Source organism: Acartia tonsa, chromosome 6, assembly GCF_053477335.1.
Source record: "Acartia tonsa isolate MP-2025a chromosome 6, ASM5347733v1, whole genome shotgun sequence".
Lineage (NCBI taxonomy): Eukaryota > Metazoa > Arthropoda > Copepoda > Calanoida > Acartiidae > Acartia > Acartia tonsa.
Window position 1 is genome coordinate 2909246 of NC_137265.1, and position 26163 is coordinate 2935408.

The 26163-nt window shown below is 32.5% G+C and overlaps 1 protein-coding gene across 3 annotated transcripts in view; it reads right to left on the reverse strand.

Annotated features, from left to right (window-relative positions):
• Window positions 1-12285: 12285 nt before the first annotated feature.
• LOC145321581 (GMP reductase 1-like) overlaps window positions 12286-26163 on the reverse strand; it is a 40507-nt gene continuing 26629 nt past the window's right edge. The window contains exons 9-13 of one of the 3 annotated variants that reach the window (XR_013880321.1): window positions 25595-25665; window positions 24525-24642; window positions 23772-23835; window positions 17597-17753; window positions 12286-12600 (exon numbers count right to left, since the gene is read on the reverse strand). Coding sequence is in view for 2 of the 3 variants with exons in the window: in XM_080163022.1 (XP_080019148.1) it covers window positions 17612-17712; window positions 23772-23835; window positions 24525-24642; window positions 25595-25665 (354 nt within the window). In the remaining variant the exon portion in view is untranslated. The remainder of the gene's footprint in view (window positions 12601-17596; window positions 17754-23771; window positions 23836-24524; window positions 24643-25594; window positions 25666-26163) is intronic. The other 2 variants (XM_080163022.1, XM_080163023.1) reach the window with 2 other exon arrangements.

The following is a 26163-nucleotide window of genomic DNA, read 5'->3' on the forward strand; positions in this document are numbered from 1 at the left end:
CCCCTTCAAAGTGCATAGTTAATTAATACATTGTATTAATTAAACAGACAGTCATCCTGTTGATTGGTGTCCTGATATACAGACAGACATCCTGCTACTTCAGAACTATCCAGCTTTGAATAATCAGTAGTTTTGACTTATTAACATATTTAATCATTTCTAAATATAGTATCAATATATAATCTTATTTACTCAAAAACTGCATTTAATCCAATATAATAAATACTTAAAAATCTGTTTGCATTTTGAATTGAACATTAAGTCTACTCTATCATTAACTTATGTAAGTCTGTCTATATCACACAGGTTTGCTGGCAACTTGTAGTCTTTTGCAAATAACAAGTCTTAAAAAACGCTACAATCGTAAAATGAAACCATCTGTAATACAAAGTAGCTTGATGTCTGTCCAACCGCCCGTCCGTCTGTCTGTCTGTCCTTACGTCCTTCCCTTAAGATCTCGATAACCACTGAACCGATTGGATTCTACTCTTCAGGGAATATACCTACTGGTCCTGTTGTGGTTTTAGGCTATTTTCTTGGGAGGGGGGTTAAACACCCCCAACCCTCGACAACAAACGGCTACGTCCCTAGAGCCATTTTCAAAATTAGTTAAAAAAAGGGATGATTTTTTTGGGGGAGAGGTATTTTTTTTAGGGGCGATTTCTCTTGGCAGGGTAGTGATTCACTGTTAAGGAGAACCATATTAGTTCAACTGTTAGCGAGTTCCTTTTGTATACACACACAGACACAAACACAAATCCTGTTACTCTTATATATGGAAAGATGATGTACAAATCCTTGAAGTAAAAATTGCCTTCCCAAGTTCCTACGTTAATTTTTCCGTGCTTCATATTAGAAGTATCAAGAAAATAGAATAAAAATGTACAAAAGTTTAAAATAGTACTTCATTATAGACAGATTTCGCAGATAGTAAAATGAAAAATTATAATTTTTCTTGTGTTATTATAATGACAGAAACAATAAATTTATAATTATCCTATTATATAAAGTAGTAAGCGTTTTTTGTTTGTCCCGAAGGATCTCGCTAACCGCTGAACCGATATTGTTCTCCTTTACAGTGAAGCTTCTTATAGGTCCTGGGAAGGTTTAAAACTATTTTTCGAGAGGGTGTTAACCCCCCTCTCCCCCAAAAAATATTTTTCATAACTCTTTGGAAACTCAAATTTAAAATAGGATGAGGTCGATTTTCCTTCTTCTACCAGTGCAGTGCCCCTAGAGGCTTCTAGGGGCGTAGCCGCTAGTAGATATATAAATTATAATCCAGATAACAACCTGGATCCAGTTTTAGGGACCTTTTACTTTCTGCTCTTTTGTAGCGACTTGGCTGTGTTAAAATTTACGACGCTTTTGGCTGATATTTAAAAACCATTTAGAAAGTCGGCACAGGATACCACGGGGTGGGACATTTAGTTTATTTGACCACTTCCCCTCTATTATTTTACTCTAATGGAGCAATTAAGAAGATGTAAAATGTTAACTCTATCTTATTTCTATTACTGCACTCCCACTAATGAGCTAAATCTAATTATAAGTCTCAAAAGAAAAATAAGAAATAGTTGCAGACAGTGGCAACACAATTGACGATAAAACAAATCTTGCCACTAATTTTCTCTTGGTAGCAGCTATAACTTTATTGCATCGCATTATAGACAGCTTTTCACGGATATTAAAATTATTTCTAGTTTTGTTGGTCCCGTCAGGTTAAAGACTCGGACTAACAAAACCGCTTTTAATTTTTATAGTTTTTATTTTATAATTCGTAGACAATTGTCTGTAATACGATACGATACTTGATTTTTCAGTATTGCTCAAAATCAGTTCTAATCCAGCGGTTTTTACCCGGTTTTGAAAAAAATTCATGATTTCAGCTGTTGTTTTGTTTCGTCCTAGAAGTAATGAAGTCTTTTTTATCTGCCTCTAAAATGTTATTTTCATTTCTTTTGCTTGTAGTCTATACCTTATTCCTAGTTTGTAGATAATTTTGACTAAGTTTTCCTCTTCCTTTATCCCAGACAAAAACCACAGTGTCTGCAAGTTGGAAACACATACTAAGGTCAGCTGAATTTGAGTTTCCGATTGTGTACATAGCACCCTCATCCTATCTCAATATTTACTACTAGCTAAAAAAGCTTTAAACTTCCGAAAAAAATCTAAATTTTTTTTTGTTTGAAAGTTTGATGCTTATTTAGCAAGTAGTAAATATTAATATAGGATGAGGAAACACCGAGGTAACTATGTACACAACTGGCAATTCAAATTCAGTTGACCGATAATTTTGACAAATTTTTCCTATTCATCTATCCCTGAAAAAAACCACAGTGTCTGCAAGTTGTAAACACAAACTAATGGATCAGGGAAAAGGGAATGTGATTCTGACAAACAATTCTAAGTAAAAATTTCCCCTGAACCCCCTTCCCTTTTTTCTCCCCTTAATACCCATTTCCCATTCAGTTACACGTACCAGAATACAAGTTTTACTCCAACTTTACTCCAATAAAATATTTAATTTTCGGCAATTTCAATTGGAATTAATTGGATGAATAGCAGCCCCTGTTAATGGATATACATAGAATGCGTGGATATTGTGACACGGATTTTTTTTCTTGTATTCATTCGAATCCGGTGGATAGGAACCGGTTCTCATCCATACGAAAAAACTATGTCTAGCATCGTATTATATCCAGTTTTCTACGAATTTAGAAAATTACAATCATAAGATTAAAACCAGTTTTTTTAGCCCGTGCCTTCGGCATCTCGGGGCTAAAAAAACTGGTTTTAATCTTATAATTGTACATTCTATATCCGCGGAAAGCCGTTTATAATACGATGCGAGAAATAACTATTCTCGTATTTTTAGGTTGCTAATATAGTCTTCAGATATTAGTCAATACATTACTTTGTGGTCAAGGGGAGGGGGAAGTTAAAGTCATAAGGAAGGTGGGATATCGTTATATAAGCTGGATGGGAGAGGAGGAGTGGGAAAGAAAACCCCAGAGCTGGATCTTTAAATCATTTTAGTGGTGAGCCAACTTTCCACCGATGAGAGCACAGCATTTTATGAAATGCCGCGCTGTGATTGGCTGAAATTCGGCTCACCCCGATCTGGCTCACCACTAAAATGATTTAAAGATCCAGCTCTAAAAATATATGGGTAATCCCTCGTTTTTATGACGTAACATGCTGATTTTTTTATGGACTTTCTTCGTCTTCAAACATTTTATCAGAGTATGCTAGAATCTCTCATAATATCTACGTATTCTTTATCCATTGTATACTAACATTTTTCCAGATCATCTGAAAATTGATTACCCATTTCTTCCCTAATTTCCAAAGTTGAACAGCAGATAACCCAACTATTGCAAAACCTATTTTCAGGTACTCCGGTCGAAGGGAAAAGCGATATAATGTATAAAGGATTCAAAATTTTGATTTTTCAAATTTAGATTTTTTGGAAGTTTGAAGCTTTTCCATAGAATAAAAGCCAGGTATCCAGCCTTGCAAAATCTATCCTTTACTAAGATGATAAACAATATTACCCCTTTCGATAGGCTCAAAATATTAGTGCATAAGTTTCGGCACTTCTAATTTGAACAACCCAAAGTCTTTGTACAAATAAACAACTTTGGGGACCAGTATAACTTACTGTTAAATATTCCCTTCCTCCCCGCTTTGCAATATATGGTCAAGTGCAAAGAATCTTTTTTTTTGTAAAAAATAAAAAAAACTGTAGAAACTAATTTAATTTCAAGGCTAGAAACTTATGAAAACAAGGATGACAACATCCATAAAAGCGAAGCTCTGAAGCTGTAGGACAAACGGACATTATCACTTATATCGTGTCAGAACTGAATAATCAGACTATGAATTTATTTGAATCGGAGCAAAATTGTAAGTAAATTTGTTGAAAAACTGCTTGATACAGAATAATGTTTATGGACATACTTACATTTTAAGGACTTGACTATAGAGTGGCTTTGTTTATAACATTATACTTTGTTGTCCCAGGGATCAACATACCAAAAATCAGATCAATCGGATGATTAGATCACTTAAAAATTTGTTGTTAAAAAAGTAAAAAAATCAACATGTTTAAAATGGACGTACGGACATTCTTGTTATAATTATAGAGTTGCTACGCTTTCTAAATCGTACCTAACTACTAAAGGAATCACCATGCAAAGTTTGAAATCGATAGGACAACTCTAACATGCCTAAATTAACGAAAAAAGCTATCTGTTTGTGACGGACGTACGGACCGACCCTAATTATAGAAAAACTTCGCTTTTAAAAAAATAATACAAAATATTTTTAATTTTGTACAGTTTTGTGCAATCTTACTGTAAAATGTTAGGCAATAAACAGAGAGATAGGGAACTATGGGCTGTTTATTATACTAGTCCCCTAAGTTGTATAATAACGTTTTCTTTTTTGTTTGGCTAACAATTTTGGGGAATTTAGTGAATTTTGATTGGTTGGTTCATTAAGTTGAGTGTTCAAACGTTTCAACCACTAATTTTACGTTACAGAATGAACATTTGGTTTTCTAGTCTTGCAATTTTTTTATTTTAATATCCGTAGAAAGCTGTCAATACGATGCGATAAATAGCTATTCGACAATCCGTAATTTTTATATTTTACAGCTGAGAATTTTAATATTAAGAATTATTTTATTTTATTTAGAGGTATTTTTATTAGTTTCCCATATAATATCAAAAACATTAATTTATTAGGGTAATTAATAGAGAGTGAGTGGACAATGGGCTGTTTATTACACTAGACCCCAAAGTTTTACAATAGCTTTTTCTTATTCGTTGGCTTATAGAACTTTTATTGAATTTTGATTGGTTGGTTCATAATGTTTTGTGTCTAAGCGTTTCAACCACTAATTTTAATCTACAGAAGGGGTAATTGTATGTGTCCTGTTTGGGTATTTCATCAATTTATCGGCCATTGTCTTATCTCTTTAGATCCCTGCATTCCCATACATATTAAAAACATTAATTTATTTATTAGGGTAATTAATACGGGAACAATGGCGGTCAAATTAATCTACAGCCCTTTTATCTCTTGTAATTAATTCCTTATAATTGTTTATTTTTTTATTCATCAAGTATTTATGACTTTCAGGTGTCGACAAATTTTAATTAGGAATAGTTATTTCTCGTATTCATTCGAATCCGGTGGATAGGAACCGGTTCTCATCCATAGACGTCCAAGCTTTTTTTTTGAGGGGGGTAAAAAAATTTAAGGGGGGGGGGTAATTCGTATTTGGGGGGGTAAAAAAGCGCGCGAAGCGCGCCGAAATTTTTTTTTAATTACCCCCCCCTGAAATCTGTTGGCAGGGGTAAATTTAGTTTACCCCCCCCAAAATTTACCCCCGGTAAAATTGTTTGGGGGTGTAAATACCCCATTACCCCCCCCCCTTGTACGTCTATGTTCTCATCCATACGAAAAAACTATGTCTAGCATCGTATTATATCTAGCTTTCTACGAATATAAAAATGTACAATCATAAGATTAAAACCAGTTTTTTTAGCCTGTGCCTACGGCACCTCGGGGCTAAAAAAACTGGTTTTAATCTTATAATTGTACATTTTTATATCCGCGGAAAGCCGTTTATAATACGATGCGAGAAATAACTATTATTGCATCGTTTTTTTAGTGTTCTTTCCGCGGTTATCAAAAGGACAAATTATATATGATTAAAACCAGTATTTTTAGCCGCGAGAGGTTGAAGTCCCGGGCTAAAAAAAACTCATATTTATTTAAGATTTTCATTTTAATATCCGTAGAAAATTGTCTGTAATACGATGCTAATATGATTTTTTAGTATGGATAAAATTCGGTCCTAATCCAGCGGATATTAATCAGTTTCGAAGCCATAGCGGATAATTTATTCTTTCCCCTTCTCCTATTCGTGAATTCCTTTGCCCCAAGAGGATTAATCAACTTATTTTTTTGTTATTTTTTTTTGGGGGGGGGTTGTGTCCCACCCCCCAAGAAAATAGCTTAAAACCATCCCAGGACCAGTAGGTATATTTCCTATAGAGTAGAGCCCAATTGGTTCAGTGGTTACTAAGATCTTAAGCTTCAGACAGACAGACAGAAAGATAGATATCTTACTACTTTGTATTATAGATAAAAAATTAGTGTTTCTACTTAAAGGTTAGGTTAGGTGAAGTAAAGTTTAACTGTTCCATGTAAGTACATGGGAAATGTCTTGGATCATAAAAAGGCATCAATATATTCAAGCATAATTAAGATTTCCAGACAAAGCTTGTATATTCAAAGAGTTGGTTGTCTGTTATATACTGTTACTAGTACCTACGCCCCTAGCATCTAAGGGCTCTGTATTCGAAGAGGAATGGAGAGACTAGAAAAATAGCTTAAAACTATCCAAAGAATTCACAATCTGAAACAAAATTGCCTAAAAATCAGATAGCCAATTTGAAGCTCTCCTATAATCAGGGGCGTTACCCCGGTGTAAAATTTGCTTGGGAGGGGTAATTACCCCCCCCCCCCTGAAATCTGTTGGCAGGGTAAAGTTGCCCCCCCCCCATAAAAAAAAAAGTTTACCCCCGGGGTAAAATTTTTTGGGGGGGTAATTTAATAATGTAAAAAGGTACCTACCTAATTATGAAATATTTAGTAGTAAAAATGCGCTTGGGGGGGGGGGGGGGTAATCACCACTTTATCCCCCCCCCCCCAACCCCCTTGGACGTCCTTGCCTATAATATATTTTAATATATTAATAGTGAACACAATCGGTTCAGTGGTTACTTAGATCTTATGCTTCAGGCAAAAAAAAACCTTACTTCTTTATAAAATAGGATAGCCAATGTATTTGAACAGACAATAAGACGTTATTCACCTTAGCTTATTACCATCGGTTGTTGGATCTAAGCAGGTAATGGGGGATAAAAAGTGTGGTCCACTCGTCGGTTCCAGGATTATTCAAAATATTCATCTTGTACTGTAAGTATTTAATGTATTTTTAGCAGTTTTATTGCAATTCTAAAATTGCAGCATTGCATTATTTTTCTTAAGTTTCTTAAAAATTGTATATTTGAAAAATACAATAAAAAATATAAATATTAGTTTATAAGTGGGCGGAGTTGGTGTTTTAATTAAAGATTTAAAACAATAAAGGGGGTGGTGGGCGGTTTATTACAGAGAAATAAATGAATTAAATAGAAATACCTAGAATGACGACTTTGCGCTAAAGGGGTTGAAAGTTCCATGTAAGGTATTGTATCTTTCCATTTTTTTTACTTAAGCTTTAAACAATAGTAATGTTATTATAACAAGGACAACATCCATAAAAGCAAAGCTCTAAAACGTTAACGACAGACGAACATTAACTCTTGTAGAGTGTTAAAACTGAATAAAATAAATATTAATGCACATGTCATACAGCCATTGTCCAAAAAAATTACAAGGAAATACACTATACCTTGTTGTAATAGGAATCAGTATTAAAAAAATCAGATGAATAGGATAGTTTTAACATACAAAAATTTGTTGTCAAAAAAGTAAAAAATCAGCTTGTTTTAAATGGACCTACGGACTTTCTGGTAACGATTATAGAGTTGCTGCGCTTTCTGAGTCATACCCAAATGTTATAGGAATCATCATGCAAAGTTTGAAATCGATAGGAAAATTCTAGCATGCCTAAATTCACAAAAAAAAACTATCCGTTACGTACGGACGGACCGACACTAATTAGATTAGATTTGATTAGATTTATTATTCTTGGGTGTACATACATAGAATAAAAAAACAACAAAATAACAAATAAATTAAATGAATATTATACAGTTAGGGAGTTGAATCCATTTTTATAGAAGCAGAAATATAATCTATGATTATGGTTTGGACCCTCTAAAACTGTAATCTACCCTTCCACTTTCCCCTCTCTTGGTGAAGATATCTTCAACGCCGATACGATTTTTGAAATATAAGATTCCACTTTTGTCTCTCTTGTTGAAGATATCTTCACCAAGAGAGGCAAAAGTGGAATCTTAAATTTCAAATATCGTATCGGCGTTGAAGATATCTTCACCAAGAGAGGGGAAAGTGGAATCTTACATTTAAAAAATCGTATCGGCGTTGAAGATATCTTCACCAAGAGAAGGGAAAGTAGAATCTTACATTTCAAAAATCGTATCGGCGTTGAAGATATCTTCACCAAGAGAGGGGAAAGTGGAAAGGTAGATTACAGTTTTAGAGGGTCAAAACCATAATCATAGATTATATTTCTGCTTCTATAAAAATGGATTCAACTCCCTAACTGTTATATACATTTATATATACAGTCAAATTTTATTGATATGGTTAATTTATAAAAAAAAAAATTTCTTCCCAAATGGCAGTTTCCTAAAAAACTAGGAAGTATGCAGTAATGTGTATTCACACATTGTTTTCATACAGGCCATATAAATAAGACAAAAAAAATAGAAAAAAAGATAATAAGCAATAAATAAAATCATATTGGAGAGGAAAATGATAATAGGAAGGATTGATTAGGGCATACAAGTCTCACACCATTATTGCAATAATAGAAATTTTTTTTAAAAATTTAACAAATAGATTTTGATTAATTTATCAGATTTCAAACAATATTAAAAAGAAATATAAATTTATCTACATTCTTGACATAATGGGTTGTTACACACTAGAGTTAAGCTTGATAACAAAGATTCTTTTAGATTTTTAATAAATTTTTTTCTTGATTGATTGTGGGTTAATAAATCATTATTACAATGGTTATTCCATAATTCTTGGAAATGATACTTAGGAAATCTTTCAATAGATTTAAACTTCAGTTTTTTAACATCAAACATATTAGAGTTTCTAAGATTTCTGGTATGTAATTGATTACGGCGAAGCCATGTACCTTGAAAGGAACTTGGTAGCTTACTGTTTATAAAATCATACATAAATAATAATTTCAAATAATTAGCTGATTCATGTAAAGGAAGGACATTAATTTTTTTTAAATAAAGGCATTGTGTGTGAGATGTGTTTCTTACTAAAAACAATTCTTATTGCATTTTTTTGCAATTTAATTAATGGTTCCATAGTAGATTGAAGACCTCAACTCCAGGCAGGTAAACAGTAAAGTAAATGATATTTATAAGTGAATGAAAAAGCATTTTTTTGCTATCTAAATTCAGTATATGTTTAGCTCTATTTATAAGAAATAAGGAACTAGAAATCTTTTCTGGTCAAATATAAAACTAGTCTGAAATTTTAAAGCCGTTTACGGGATCCTATTGGCCTTACAAAATTGTTTAACATTTTTAGAGTGAACTTATAGTTATTTCTCGCATCATATTATAAACAGCTTTCCGCAGATATAAAATTATAAGATTAAAACCAGTTTTTTAGCCCCGAGATGCCGAAGGCACGGGCTAATAAAAATTGTACATTTCTATATTCGTAAAAAACTGAATATAATCAATGCTGGACATAGTTTTTTCGTATGGATGAGAACCGGTTCCTATCCACCGAATTAGAATAAATACGAGAAAATAGATTAGTTATTTCATTTTATGTAAAAAAAAAAAAAAAAATTTTCGCTGTATTGGATTAATACATATATAATACTAATACTCTGGATTAAGAAAACCATATCAAATAAGTTCAAGTATAGGATTAACGTCACTCAATATTATGTGTGGCCAGTTCTAAGGTCTCCAATACCATATAATATCACATTATGATTACAAGATATATCACCCCGCATGCATAACTGTGATCCTAGGCAATAATGGACTTGAGAAATAACCCCTTGACACTTAAAAGTGTAAATCAATTTAGGATTTTAAATATTATTTTTAAAAAAATACTTGTTACCATTGAATATAGCCAAAAATTAAAAAAGAAACTGAAGGCAGTAGGATGCAGGGAGGGAGAGGACATCGGGCTGTATATTACACTAGTCCCTGAAGTTTTATAATAACATTTTCTTTTCGTTAGCTTAACAACTTTGGGAACTTTTAGTAAATTTTGATAAGTTTGTTCATTAACTTTTTTGTCCTAGGGGTATTTTTGTGTATCATCATTGGGGATGTACATCAATTAATCGGCTATTGTCTTATACCTTTCACAGTTATAGAATCTCAACGACAATGATTTTTTTATCCAATCTTGACAGGTGAGGTATTTTTGGAAAGAGGAATATATATAGAAAACGCCTATGAAAATTAGAAAATCCGCAGAAATCATATTTGCAAGTTATTTGCAAAAATCTGCAATATTAATTTGCAAAATTAATTTCATGCCTTAAATGACTTATTTAGAAAAAATCTTTTTATGAAATGTGTTTATTTATAAGTTTAGAACATACTTAGGGCAAAAAAAATTTCTTTAGTTTTACTTTTTTCACCTTATATATGAAAAAAGCAGTTTCTCACATTTTATGATAAAAAAAGGTATAGAAACAAAAAATAAGATTTTTCTTGATGTAAACACATTAATTGGCATAAAATCTATCATCCTAAATGTAAAAATCAGATATAGAATCCTTTTTAGAGCTAATATAGTGCAAAAAGTAACCAAGACATTTTTGCAAAGTATGAAAATCTGAAGAAAATAGTTGTTTTTGCTTTTGATATACATATCAGATAAATGTATATAAAATTAGTGATTAAAAACTATAAAACATGTTATAAGTTTTTTCAACACTGTCATTGATTAAATTGCACTTTTAGGTTTAAGAATTACTGAAGTAGTGCATAAAAACTCTTTTAATGATGTAATTAAACAAAATAAATGCCAAAAAACCAACTACAAAATGGTCTACTGCATTATAAAAAACGCCTAATTGTTGATTTGAATTTATTTTGTTTAATAACTTAATAAAAAGAGTTTTTATGTGCTACTTTGGTAATAAGTAAACCTAAAAGTGCATTTTAATTAATGATAGGGTTGAAAAAGTTATAACTTGTTTTATAGTTTTTGATCACTAATTTTATATACATTTATCTGATATGTATATCAAAATCAAAAAGAACTATTTTCTTCAGATTTTCATACTTTGCAAAAATGTCTTGGTTACTTTTTGCACTATTTTTGCTCTAAAAAGGATTCTATATCTGATTTTTACATTTAGGATGATAGATTTTATGCCAATTATTGTGTTTACATCAAGAAAAAAACATATTTTTTGTTCCTGTACCTTTTTTTATCATAAAATGTGAGAAACTGTTTTTTTCATATATAAGGTGAAAAAAGTAACACTAAAGAAATTTTTTTGCCTTAAGTATGTTCTAAACTTATAGATAAACACATTTCATAAAAAGATTTCTTTTTAAATGAGTCATTTAAGGCATGAAATTAATTTTGCAAATTAATATTGCAGATTTTTGCAAATAACTTGCAAATATGATTTCTGCGGATTTTCTAATTTTCATAGGCGTTTTCTATATATATTCCTCTTTCCAAAAATACCTCACTTGTCAAGATTGGATAAAAAAATCTTTGTCGTCGAGATTCCATAACTGTGCTTTAGAACGGCTGAGAAACCTTTTCAGACGAGGACAATTTTATCCAAAACTAGAACACAAAACAGTTAAAGGGAGAAAATCCAAGGGAAATAAAAAAAAACAAGAAGTTCCATTAATTTTACTATAGAACCTGCCCTACCTTTTGTAATTTTAAAAAAATAGCAAGTCGGTGTTTTTAGTAAGTGGTAGATGTAAAATGATCCATAGAATTTAGATAAGCAATCGTTTTTTTTGTAGACCTCTTATTTTTAAAGTGAGGGAAAAGTAGGTTGCGGGTAAAATCCGTAAAGGTGTGTGTTTTAAGGCTTAAAAACAGTAGTAGAACGATAATATTCACTAAATATGTGTTTTCCTTATTGAAAATAACTATAGACAAACAAAAATTTTATAAGTTAAAAAAATTGTTAAAAATAACGAAAAAATCATCGAATGCTTCACCAATGTAAAACTGACAATAATAACAAAATTGACAATTATAAAAAAAAATTATTGAAAAGAGTTTAAAAAATTACAAATAATGCCAATTATCTCAAAGATATCCATTTTTAAAAACATTATTTGATTGTCCATGGTATTTCTATGTATATGTTAAAAATAAATTTTTGTCAGCTTGACATTGGCAAAGCTTCGGTGAATTTTTCAGGTTTTATTAGCAATTTTGGGTATCGTTAACTATCGGACGGACGGACGGAGGTTAGGACGGTCGGACCGACCCTAATTATAGAAAAGCTTAGCTTTTAAAAACTGAATAATGCATCCATTGTTATTTTATTAAATAAAACAAATTACATAAAAATTGACAATAAAAAATCCATAATTATTAAGATTCAAAATTATATGTATAAAAATAAACATTTGCAAGTTTAAAAAGAAACATTTTTTTTGCAGAAAAAATAGTAGCTTTAAAAGTGTAAAATTAAAATAGTTAAAATCTACATAAACATAAATTAAAAGATGCATTGAAAAAAGATGTTTGAAATGATGAAAATTACATAAAAAAAAGGCCCAGTAATTAAGTTTATGAGAGTATGATTGTTCGATTATTGGCTACCAGCATCTGAAGGACGACCTGAAAAAAAGATAAGATTAAGAAATGTATATAGAGTAGCAGCGCTCCACAAAAAAAAACTTTGTTTAATGATTATGAGATTTTATCCTTGAAAATATATTGGATATACTTACAGGAATCTAAAGGGATAAGACAATGGCCTATAATTGATGTATAGCCAAAATGATGATATGAAAATTACCCATTACAATTAATGGTTGAAACGTTTGGACAGTCCACTCAATGAACAAACCAATCAAAACTTAGTAAAAGTCCCCAAAGTTGTTAAGCTAACTAATAAGAAAACGTTACTTTAAAACTTTGGGGACTAGTGAATTAAATAGCCCCTCCATCTCTGGTATTTTTATAAGATTGATTAGTTTATATAGTGGCGTGCCCAGGGTTTGACCCGAGGGGTGTCAACTTTGAGGCTGTGAAAATAAGGTTCGCAGGCCTCCCCAATTTTAATTCTAAGGGGAGGAGTTAACTTTTAAAACCACTTTCCAATACGCCCATGGCATATATATTTGATTTAAAGGTGTACCTATGTTTTGTATAGGCATCTCAACCTTGAATATGGGTAAACCTATATTTAGATAAGTATACTTCAATATTTGGGGAAAGTCCCTTTCGTGGCAACGACCCTTAAGGGGCGATAAGTCGTATTTTCAAAATGGCTTTTGATAGGTTATTTTAGGTTAGGTTATATTGAGTTAAGTGATTGCCCCGCAGGGTTAAAGCAGAGGCTAAAACTAGGAGAAAAGCTACTGTGAAAGTACAAAGAAACGCCAATTAAAAGGCGTTGTCACGAAAGGGACTATATCCAAATATTTTAGTTGATAAATATCAGCTAAAAAAATTTATAACAATCACAAAAATCAGGGTTTTGTCTTGGAAACCCTTCAATCAAATTAGTATATTTTATTTTAAAAGCATTACAAATATAAAACCTATTGAAATTATTTATGGAACAATCATATATAACAACTTAAGAATTAAAAAAATTTTCATGTCTTAAATATAATTTATGTTATATATACGTGACTATTTTAATATTATTCAAATTAGATTTATTGTTAATTATCTCTAAATATTTGGTATTGTTAATGAGGTTGGATAAAAAATTTAAATATTTATAGGGAAAATTAAACATGGATATAATAAATAATTTTAAATAAAATAATTATTTGAACCCAAAAGTTTTGCTATGTTGGGAGTACAGAAACCTGAAAGAAAATATGAAATATAGCTAATCCAAAAAAATTATCTAGAGTCTTTCAACACTTCACCTTAAATTGGAACAAAAAAGAAAAAAGTGAATTGGGTTTTAAAGCAGGAATAATTAAAACTAAGTCATTATTTTGATTAGAAACTAAGCTATATAAGTTGGAAAGAATTTTAATGTATATAATAGATTTGAAATCTGCATAAAGGGAGAGGTCATTTTCTAGTAAATCCCGTAAAGGTGTGTGTTATAAGGCCTAAAAATAGTAGTAGAACGATAAGGTGCTCTATATATTTGTATTTCCTATTGAATAGAACAATAGGGAAGAAATTTTTTTTTTTTTTTTTTGATAACCGTACCTGGAATATCTGAAATTTCTATCAAACGCTTTGTTTGGCTCAAACTGACACAAATAAAAAAAAAATAATTATAATAAATCAACCTGTAAAGAATGACTTCTTCCTTTGTTTAATGGTATAGATTGTTCTTAACCTTTACCTTGTACCTATAGAAAACATTATTATTATAATTATATTTATTTTTTATTTTTGTCAGTTTGAGCCAAACAAAGCGTTTGATAGAAATTTCGTATTTTTTTTAGATAATCCAGGTACGGTTATCAAAAAAAAAAAAAATTTCCCTATTGTTCTATTCAATAGGGAATACATATATCTAGAGCACCTTATCGTTCTACTACTATTTTTAGGCCTTATAACACACACCTTTACGGGATTTACTAGAAAATGACCTCTCCCTTTTTAAGGATTTTTTATAAAATTTGTTTTTATATAATTCTTTATTTAAAAGCGCAAATACAATTTAAGTTAATTAATTTTGACCAATAGGATAGGTGGATTGGAAACTACATGAGCTCTAATTAGTTTAATGATGTACGAAACTTAAGCTTCTCCAATCAGAGCGCAGATTGTTTTCAAACCACAAATCACAGATGTCAAAATTGATTAACTTAAATTGTAATTGCGCTTTTAGATAACGAATCATACAAAAAACGAATTTTATAATAAATCCTTAAAATTTTATGCAGATTTCAAATATATTATATACATTAAAATTCTTTCCAACTTATATAGCTTATTAGAAACCTTTTAAACCAAATGATTACTTGTGTCTAATAAAAGGTTAGTAAGTGTGTGTGAAAACGAAAAGGGGCTAAAAAACAGTTATTTTTGAACTACTAAATATGATTTTCTGATAATTTAGAAGCACTAATAAGTAATAACGACACTATAAAAAGGATACAAATTGGATGAGTGCAGTGATTTGAAAGGATTTGGTACAGTGGCGTGCGAAGCACTTTGTCTAGGGGGGGGCATTTTGAAGATTTTGTAAAATTTTGCCCCCCCCTAAAGCAAAGTGCCCCGGGGGGGCACTTTGCTTTAGGGGGGGGCATTTTGATTATATATACTAATTTTAAATAAGGGCGTTTTAAGGGGTGGGATTATTTGATTATGGGCCTCCTAGTCCTTATCCCTTCTTCCCCATCCCTTCCCCCATCCCTATTTCCCGTTTATATCCCCTATCTCTTCCCCCCCATCCCTTCTCCCATACCTGCAATGACCGAAGGGAAGGGAGCTAGAAAGCATCTTCAAAAAAAATGGAAAACTTTCGGGTATAGTCTCTTTTGTGGCAATGCCTCTTAAGGGGCATTTCGTCATATTTTCATAGTAGCTTTTAATAGGTTATTCTGTTCCGTGAGATTTCTGTGCATTCTAGGTTAAGTTAGGTCAGGTGATTTCCCCGCAGGGTTAGGCAATTGGCCCCGCAGGAGCTATAAATATGGAAAAAGCTACTGTGAAAAAACGACGAAATGCACCTTAAGAGGCAATGTCACAAAAGGGACTATACCAGAAATTTAAAAGATATAAAAATAGCCAAAAACGTCCTGAAAAGCAGTCCGACATCCATGAATTTTTAATAGTTAATTTTACTCCATAATGATGGGAATGTTAACATTAAGTTTTAGCCTTCTATCTTTAATTGCAGTTGAAAAAATCACATTTCCCCCTTAGCATTATGTACTTACAGCCATAGTGAATTTTAGAGAAGCTAAAAAGTTATATCAACATATCCTACCCTCTTTAAATGGCACTTTAAATCTCTGTTAATTTTTCATTAAGTGGTGTTTCCAAGGATTTATAAGGGCGGTGCGTGAAGCGCACCTAAAAATATTTACTCCCCCTTTGAACTAAAATCAATTAAAGACAACAAGAGTGGCGTATTTTATCAAGTTAGGAATATAGAGTGTAGTTAGTTTTCAGGGTTTTTAATGAAAATTGCCATAAAAAAAAACATGTCTTTTTGTCAGGGTATGTAAACAAAAAAAATGATAAACTTATCCTGAAAATAATATGACATCATATATAGTTATTCATTTAGACAGACATACAGTTTTGAGAAAAAGGCTTAGATAAATATCAACGCTGTTTCTTTTTTATATAAAATAACTTTTTGATTAAATATTTGTTGTTTACAAATGTTTTTATAGAAATAAAAACAAAATATACAATGCATGTGATAAAAAGCAGAAACCATTTGGAAGTGCACGAAGCGCAATTTTTTTTCTTCAAATATGCAGGGAAGGAGGGGTTTTTGGGCTATTTATTACACTAATCCCAAATAATTCATATAAAATTTTCTTATTCGTTGCCTCAACAACTTTGGGGACTTTAATGGAATTTTGATTGGTTGGTTAATTAAGTTGAAGTTGAGTTTCCATACATTTCATCCACAAATTGTAATCTATATAGTGTATCATCATTAGGGATGTACAAAATTTCTTTGGTAAAAAGTTTATATTATACCAAATAAAATACTTCCTATTACCTGGTTTGTTATGTTCAGTGAAAAAAGATTATAACCTAATTGCTACACTAATTAAAAAATTTAGTAAGGTTAAATGGATAGTAACTGTTTGTTTGGCGCGAAGCGCCAAAAATTTTTTTGTTGAGTATTTCTTGATCTTTTTTTTGGAAACTGGGATAGTCTTGCTTTTTGTAGGGTATGGGGCAAAAAGGGGCATTTTTGTTTACCAGGGGGGGGGCAAAATGGGGCATTTTTCAACATTTAGGGGGGGGCAGGGGGGGCGGTAGCTAGGGGGGGGCAGGGGGGGGCGTTTTGGTCGCTAGGGGGGGGCGATTGCCCCAAATGCCCCCTTCGGTTCGCACGCCACTGATTTGGTAGTACATTCCCTTTTTAAAATACATATTTCTTTAACATTGATGAATAGGTGAAAGGGGCCATATTGGAGTTATTTTTATGCTTCAAAAATGATTGAACAGGATTTTTTTGTGATTTGAGAGCACAATAACGACACAATAAAAAGGAAACAACTTGGATGTGTGCGATGAGTTAAAGGAAATAATTGGATCATTAAAAAGGCAAAAATTACCATAAAAAATTTGACGTCAGATGGGCTAGGTATAAACTATAATCTAGAATTGTCCATAGAAGCGTCTTACTCTTGGCTTGCTTGACAAAAAACTCGACACAACCTCGGGTCTATCTCTCATAATTCAAGTACTTTGTTTGTTAAAAGCTAATTTTTATGACGTTTTACTGTACAAAGTACTTGAAATATCAAAGAAAGACCCTTCTATAGACACCTTAACATCAGTTATAGCCCATCTAAGGTCAAATCTGAAAAAAAAGATGATATCTGCCCCTTAATTCTTTACATGAACCAAATATTTTTTTGCTGCGCATTCCCTTTAAAATAAATCTTTCAATAACAAGGATGACTACGTGTATAATGTGCGCACATCACAGCTTTACTTGTTTATATATTTGTTACTCCAGCTTCCTCTTCACTCCACCCCCCTGCTGCTGATGATATCCATTGTGTACACTTTGTACTGTCTGTACGCTGTGTACTGCTGTACTTGTTTCACCTGCGCATGGGACAGTGTGGTTGCACAATCCGCTCACCAAGCTAACCATGGAAAGAAAGCTTGGTAAGACTTTATTTTTAGAATAGGGGGCAGTATTATATCATCTATAATACAAAGTAGTACGATGTCTGTCTGTCTGTCCTTCTGAAGCTTAAGATCTCAGTAACCACTAAACCGATTGGGCTCTACTCTTGAGGGAATATATCTAATGGTCCTGGGATGGTTTTAAGCTATTTTCTCGGGGGGTGGGACACCCCCCCCCCAAAAAAAAATGAAAAATCCCCAATTCTTTTTTTACTTTTTCTTTTAAAATCTAAATAACACAAAAATAGGTTGATTAAACCCCTTGGGGCAAAGCCCCTAGAGGCTAGGAGCGAAGCCGCTAGTATTATATCAAGTAGTAAGGTTTTTTGTTTGAAGCTTAAGATCTCAATAACTACTGAACCGATGGGGTTCTCTCATTGAGGTAAGCTTTGCCTAGGTTCTGTGGTTGTTTTAGGCTATTTCATTTTCTGATTAGGGTCTTAGAATAGTTTAATGCTATTTTTTAGCCTCTCGTTGCCTCTAGGGCCAAGGGGCTAAGACTCAAGTTCTTATATAAAAGTAAAGGATCTGTGTCTGTCTGTCTGTCTGTACCGAAGGATCTTGCTAACTGCTGAACCGATATAGTTCTCCTTTGCAATGTAGCTTCCTGGTCATGGTAAGGTTTATAACTATTTTGGGGGAGGGTACCACCACTCGCCCCTAGATAGAAAAAATGACAACACTTCCCCCCCCCCTAAAAAAACATATTCCTTTTTTAAAATAAAAGCTGCCTCGAGTGTCCCTAGAGGCCTCAGGGGGCGTTTATGGTAAACCAGATATCTTGAGGGATAAGACATTATGGACTATAAACCAATGTATGATAAACAAAATTACCCCTTAGATCTAAACTTTTCGTGTAAAAGTTTGGGCACTAATGCAGTGTGTTTTTTTTATGAGAACTTTTTTGAAAGCAATTTTACCCCACTTATAGTTATCAGAATTTAATGATTAATGGCTTATTTTCTTCGTTTTTTAATGCAATTAATAGAACACCAAAAAAAATATTTCAGTTTTTTTTTAAAAAGTACAGTAAAATTTAAAATTCAAAACTTAGGTGTCAACATCTAAAAATGGTTTTAGCGCATTTTACTTATGCTCAAATATTTTACCTTTTGCAAGAATGTCTGCTAAACGCTTTATATAGGGCTAAAAATATATACAGATACTATTAGGGACATGTACTAGAACATATCAAAGTTTGAAGGTCATATCTCAACCAGGGAGGGAGTACTGGCCCCCCAAAGTCGACTACAGAAAATCCAATTTTTTTCTTGCAAAAGGTAAAATATTTGAGCATAAGTAAAATGCGCTAAACCCATTTTTGGATGTTGACACCTAAGTTTTGAATTTTACTGTACTTTTTGAATAAAAACTGAAATATTTTTTTGGTGTTCTAATAACTGCATTAAAAAACGAAGAAAATAAGCCATTAATCATTAAATTCTGATAACTATAAGTGGGGTAAAATTGCTTTCAAAAAAGTTCTCATAAAAAAAAAACACACTGTACATTGCAATGACCAATAAGAAATAAGAATAGAAATCCATAGCATTTAAGCCAACGAATGGATGAACATGTTTATATGATTTACAGCCCCAATGCCCCCTCCCTCCAATTTACTTAACTAGATTAATATGCATATGTCATTGTCTGTCAATTGTCTGAATGACACTAGATTTTTCAAGAAATACACTGAAATTCAATTTAAATTCTATAATTGATTCTTCTGCTCGATTTTCTACAGAGAAACTTTTCTTTTGTCATACACTTACCGCCTCTCCCCTAGTTTCTAGGGGAAGAGGGCAATGTGGCAGAAAAAAAAGCCTAAAACCATCCCAAGGAATTTGTAAGGGTTCACATAAGAGCATGATCTAATTAGAACATCAATTTCCAAGATCTTAAACCTCAGACAAAAAAATCTTACTACTTCATATAACTGTATAGTATATACTAAATTTTTTGTAGCGCAGCATTAAAGGGTTCCAGGACAAACGCAGGAGTCCCAAACGTCGGAGTGGACAAACGCAGTAGTGTTAAAATATTAACTTTATTAAGTATTTCTATACAGATTAGGTTAGGTTAAGATATGAATGAACAAATAAGCCCCCCACAGGGGTTAGGCATTTAAAAAACCTATAAGATGGTCTAAAATAGGTTAGGTTAGGTTAAGTTTCCACTCCGACGTTTGGGACTCCTGCGTTTGTCGTAGGACCCATTAAAGTCTTAGGGCTTTTAGTTTTATCTTTTTAACTGAAACTAGCGACTATGACCCTAGAGACGTTTGTAAGTATTTTTGGAATGAAAATAAAATACTTTGTACGAAGGGGAAAAAAGAAAGATAGTTTGCATGATTAAAATCGCCCAAAATTATTGTTTGTTAGAATCCTTATATCTCTTTCTCTTTCTGCGACCTAAAACCAAATTTAACCTAAGTTCCTGAAACCTGATGACTAAAGAATATCAACAATTTTCATGACCCATAGAGAGCAACAGGAGGACCTACAAGTTGAATTGTAGAGAAACTTCGCAGCATTATGCTTTAGAACAATTCAAGTAAATAAAAGTTGTGAGTTGTATAAATAAGAAAACTTGCTTATTATGTATTATTGTGGACCACTTTTCTGCACTAACTCTCCGATTTTTGTAATACTCGATCTTTATTTGGTGTTTTTTTTGTGGTTTTCGGTACCTACCTTAATAGATAGCTAGATACCTAGACATCCAGGAACTATGAAACTTTTTTTCTGCCCTCCCAACAGAATAAAATATAGAGTATGACAAAAATCGGAGAGGTAGTGCAGAAAATAATACACCTTATACAACCAGTTACGGAAAAGACATTTGAAGAAAGTTAAAACTAATCTACAACGCTGTCTTTCTCCCAATAACTACTAACTGAGATATTGAAGATTTGGGGTGAAGATTAATTAATCCTCCCTAGTCCTGTCCCTGTACAAAAAAGGGATCTAGTGAAGTTCACGGTAAAATGTTCCTGGCAACGATTATCGTTACAAAGGGTAAAGTAGGTTGCGGATAAATCCGAAAAGGTTGTGTGTTATAAGTTAAGAATTAAAAATTATGGTAAATTTGAAGAAAAAAATTTCTATAGTTCTTTTCATAAAGAAATACACATATTTAGTGAATATTATCGTTCTACTACTATTTTTAAGCCTTAAAACACACACCTTTACGGATTTTACCCGCAACCTACTTTTCCCTTTTAAAGGCTGCTAGCTGCCAAACGACTGACCGTTCATGACATGTTACACACCGTTTTAAGCGGCATAAAAAGGCCTTTACATAATGCGGTTTAGCTAAGATCAAATGAAGCACAGGGAAAGCTTCACTGAAGAAAAAACGTGTAAAATAAGTCTTTTTCGCGCATTTATGTGCACTGCGAGATAACTATGCATTATAGAATAAATGCTATCCCAAATGCTAGGCCTTCTTTTGTCGGTTGAAATTTTGTGCAAGCATAATCTAAACGGAACATTTCACCGTGAACTGCACTAGATCAAAAAAAAAGAAAAGTTTTAAAACAAATATGTTAAGAACATAGTACATACGAGTATAGGGTTATCATGAATTATTTCCAAGATTTGTACAGCGTTTGTTATATTGCTATACGACTTGAAAAAGAAATTTAAATCCTCCTTTAAAAAACAAGGATGACAACATTCATAAAAGCGAAGCTCTGAAACGGTAGGACAAACGAACATTAAAATTTGTATAGTGTCATAACTGAATAATCAGAATATAAATGTATAAAAGTCAAATGAAACAAAATTGTAAGTAAATCTGGTGAAAAGCTGCATAAATACAGAACATTGTTGAAGGACATACTTACATTTTTAGGACTTGATAATAGAGATGCTTTGCTTATAACAATGTACTTTGTACTTCCTAGGAATCAGTATTCAAACATTAGACCAATCGGATATTCTTATCACATAAAAATTTGATGTTAAAAAGCAACATGTTTGAAATGGACGTACGGACTTTCTGGTAACGATTATAGAGTTGCTTCGCTTTCTAACTTCTATAGGAATCATCATGCAAAGTTTGAAATCGATAAGACAATTTTAACATGCCTAAATTAACGAAAAGAGATATCCGTTACGTACGGACGGACGGAGGACCCTAATTATAGAAAAGCTTCGCTTTTAATAAGTTATAAGAAGAAAAGGAAAAAGTTATAATTGAAAACAAATGAAAATAAAATGTTTACCCCTATTTATACAATTTTTATCGGTTCTAGGACAAACATAGGAGTCCCAAACGTCGGAGTGGACACACGTAGGAGTAGAAACTTAACCTAACCTAACCTATTTTAATCTATCTTATAGGTTATTAAGTGCCTAACCCTTGCGGGGGGGGCTTATTTGTATATTTATATCTTAACCTAACCTAACCTGAATAGAAATACTTATTTAAATTAATATTTTAACACTCCTGCGTTTGTCTGTCCACTCCGACTTTTGGGACTCCTGCGTTTGTCCTGGAACCTTTTTTTTTATCAAAGGTTATGTCTAAAACAGAATACATAAAATTCAATTTTTAAGTTTAATGTGAAGAATTTTAGAGTAAACAGTACAATCGAAGGCTAATAATTAAAAAAAATCATTAAATATTAGTTTTAATTAAAAATATATAAACGAGCATTTCTGCAACAAAACACTTAATTTTTAAATCAAATATCTTGTCATTTTTAAAAGCGAAGCTTTTCTACAAATAGGATCGGTCCGTCCGTCCGTGCCGGATAGCTTTTTTTCGTTAATTTAGGCACGTTAGAATTGTCCTATCGATTTCAAATTTTGCATGGTGATCTTTGTAGTAGTTAGGTACGACTTGGAAAGCGTAGCAACTCTATAATCGTTACCAGAATGTCCGTACGTCCATTTTTAACATGTTATTTTTTAAATTTTTTAAACAACTAATTTTTATGTAATATAATAATCAGATTGATCTGTTTTTTGAAGTACTGATTCCTATTACAACAAGGTACAATATTACAAGCGAAGCATCTCTATAATCAAGTCCTAAAAATGTAAGTGTGTCCTCAAACAGTTTTCTGTATTTGAGAAGTTTTTCAACAAAAATACGTATAATTTTGTCAAAAGTTTTATATTTATATTTTGCATATTCAGTTCTGACAAGAATTAATGTTCGTCTGTCCTACCGTTTCAGAGCTTCGCTTTTATGGATGTTGTCATCCTTGTTTGAACTTAAAACCAATGTAAAGTATGAAATTTCAAACTTTAGGGAATTAATAAATTTTTATGTAACAGTAAAAAAATCATTAAAAATTAGCAGAATATAAAACGTGCTTTTTTACGACAAAACACTTACTTAATTTTTATATCAAATATCATTTAATTTCTTATTAACTTAAAAGGGAGTGGACGGTTGTGACACTTGAAACCAAAACTACAGGAATTCAACTTAAAAATGAGTTACAGCACTGAAATTTTGAAGGACAGTCGCTTTAAAGGGGTACAATGTGGAACCGTAAAGAAGTTTGTGAAACCGTCGCTACCACCGTTTAACGCCAAAAAACAATTCGGCGATAATGGCGGTTCCGCCGCCGTTTCTTAAGTTCCACATAGTACCTCTTTAAAGCAACTGCCACACCAAATTTCAGTGCTGTAACTCTTATTTAGTTGAGTTCCTTTGACTTTTAGTTTTGGTTTCAAAAAGTGTCACAACCGCCTCAAAAACGAAACGTAGTTTGTATACTACAGAAATGATCCTGTGAAGTCTAATCTTGAACTTTAAACTAATGAAAAGGGGTAGTTGCACGAAGTGCATTCAAACTTGAATTGCAATTTTTTTCTGTTCAATAGTAAACTACATCTAAAGGACATATATTTAAAAGAATTTCATTTTTCTACCAGGTAGTTTTGAGCCAGGGTCGCGGGTAAAAAAAATTTGTATTATTGCTTCACTACATAAACTATCCAAAAATCAATGTTTACCTCCGCTGAAAACTTCATTGAGTTGTTGAGTAACGCGAATAAATGTCGTCCTCTTGCTCATTTCCTAAATATAGAAAGTATAAGAATAGAATAGGAGGCAAAAACACAGTGATAATATTTTAGCTCTTTTTATGAAATCAAGCTTTATCGCCCTTAGCTTCAGGGGAGGGGGAGGGGGATCAGGACTAAAAAACAACTGAAAAGCAAAACCAATTCTACCAGCAAATACTAAGATTCAGACAAAACAAAAACTTACTACATTATATAAGGATGAATTACTAGGTTTCCTTGTTCAAAACTATTAAGAAAACCTTTAATAGTTATTTCTCGCATCGTATTATAAACAGCTTTCCGCGGATATAGAAAGTACAATTATAAGATTAAAACCAGTTTTTTTATATATATTTTTATATTCGTAGAAAGCTGGATATAATACGATGCTAGAAATAGTTTTTTCGTATGGATGAGAACCGGTTCCTATACACCGGATTCGAATGAATACGAGAATAGTTATTTCTCGCATCGTATTATAAACGGCTTTCCGCGGATATAGAATGTACAATTATAAGATTAAAACTAGTTTTTTTAGCCCCGAGGTGCCGAAGGCACCGGCTAAAAAACTGGTTTAAATCTTATGATTGTACATTTTTATATTCGTAGAAAGCTGGATATAACACGATGCTAGACATAGTTTTTTCGTATGGATGAGAACCGGTTCTTATCCACCGGATTCGAATATTAAAAAAATTATACCTTTAGTTTACCAGCGCCCACATAGGTACAGGCTGACCGCAAGCCACCCAGAACATCCAGCATGGTGGCGTTCACATCTCCGCGGTAGGGCACCTCTACTGTTTTACCTTCACTGGCTCTATAAAGGTAGAATGATTACTTAAACCCAGGGAGTAAGGGGACATTGGGATATTTATTACACTAGTCACCAAAGTTTTATAATAACATTTTCTTAAACGTTGGCTTAACAACTTTGGGGACTATTATTGAATTTTGATTGGTTTGATTTTTAAGTAAGTGTCCAAACGTTTCAACCACTAATTGTAATCTTTAGAGGGGATAATTTTGCATATCATCATGGGGCTGTATTTATCGGCCGTTGTCTTATTCCTGTATATCCCTGACTTAATAAAACTCCCACATTTTCATAAAGTTTTATTTTTGCATATTAAAAGCTTTGTTTAAGTCTAAAATACACAAATTAACTTTAAGGACATCATCAATAATTTTTTTCACCCTCTCTGTGGCTCTAATAAAGCAATAGAATACTGTATCAAAAGTACTGTTGGGCCGGATATCCGGCCGGATACCGGATATTGAAACTATCCTGATGCCGGATATTCGGCTGAATTCTAATTCCGGAAATCCGGTATTTTGCCGGATATCGAACGTTGGCTGGAACCGGATATCTGGCATTATAAAACAGCCGGATATCCGGTATCCGGCCCAACCCTTATCAAAAGCTTTGTCGTATTCTAAAATATGTAAAATAGATCTCAGTAAATCCAACATAATGACATTCACCATATGGAAAATGTTTTCCTGTTTTAGTCAGGGATCTTAAGGGATAAGACACTGGCCAATTAATTATTGTACACCCCAAACTATGAATCGTTTGGGACTAGTGTAATGAACAGCCCATTGTCCCTTCCCTTCTTGGTTTTAGTCTATTATACACTAAATTAAAACTAACTCCAAAGACTTCAAGCAATGCTCGTCGATTAATCTTTCATGGTTTTATACATCGACAGCATAAAGGTTCTTTAGCATAGCAATTTTTTTTATGACAATTACAGCAAAAATATGTGTACCTGTATTCAGCTACGCCACCAACGTGTTTCTGCATGGCAGTGGCTGACGACATTCCGTAGAACAGCTTTACCTAAATATCATCTTAGTCAGTTAGTAATTCTAGTTTATATTCGTTGGGAATATTCCAGGGAGGGAGTGAACATTGGGCTGTTTATTACACTAGTCCCCAAAGATTTATAATAACGTTTTCTTTTTTGTTGGCTTAACAATGTTGAGGACCTTGAATTGTGATTGGCTGGTGTCCAAATGTTTCAAATGGTAATCTACAGAAGGGGTAATTTGGTGTATCCTCATTAGGGATGTACATCAATTTAACGGCCATTGTCTTATCCCTTTAGATCCCTGTTAATATTCAAATAAAACTTAAATTGTACAGTTCTAAAGATGATTTGCATAAATATGCATTAGTTTACATAATTGCAAAGATGCAATATAATATTGATAAGATTTGTAGAAATTTCTATGTATAGATTTAATACTGTAGTAATCACTAGTCGCCGGAATGAAAAAGCAGTTTTTTGAAAGGGGCTATCTGAGATTATTACAGATTCTGATATATACATATATA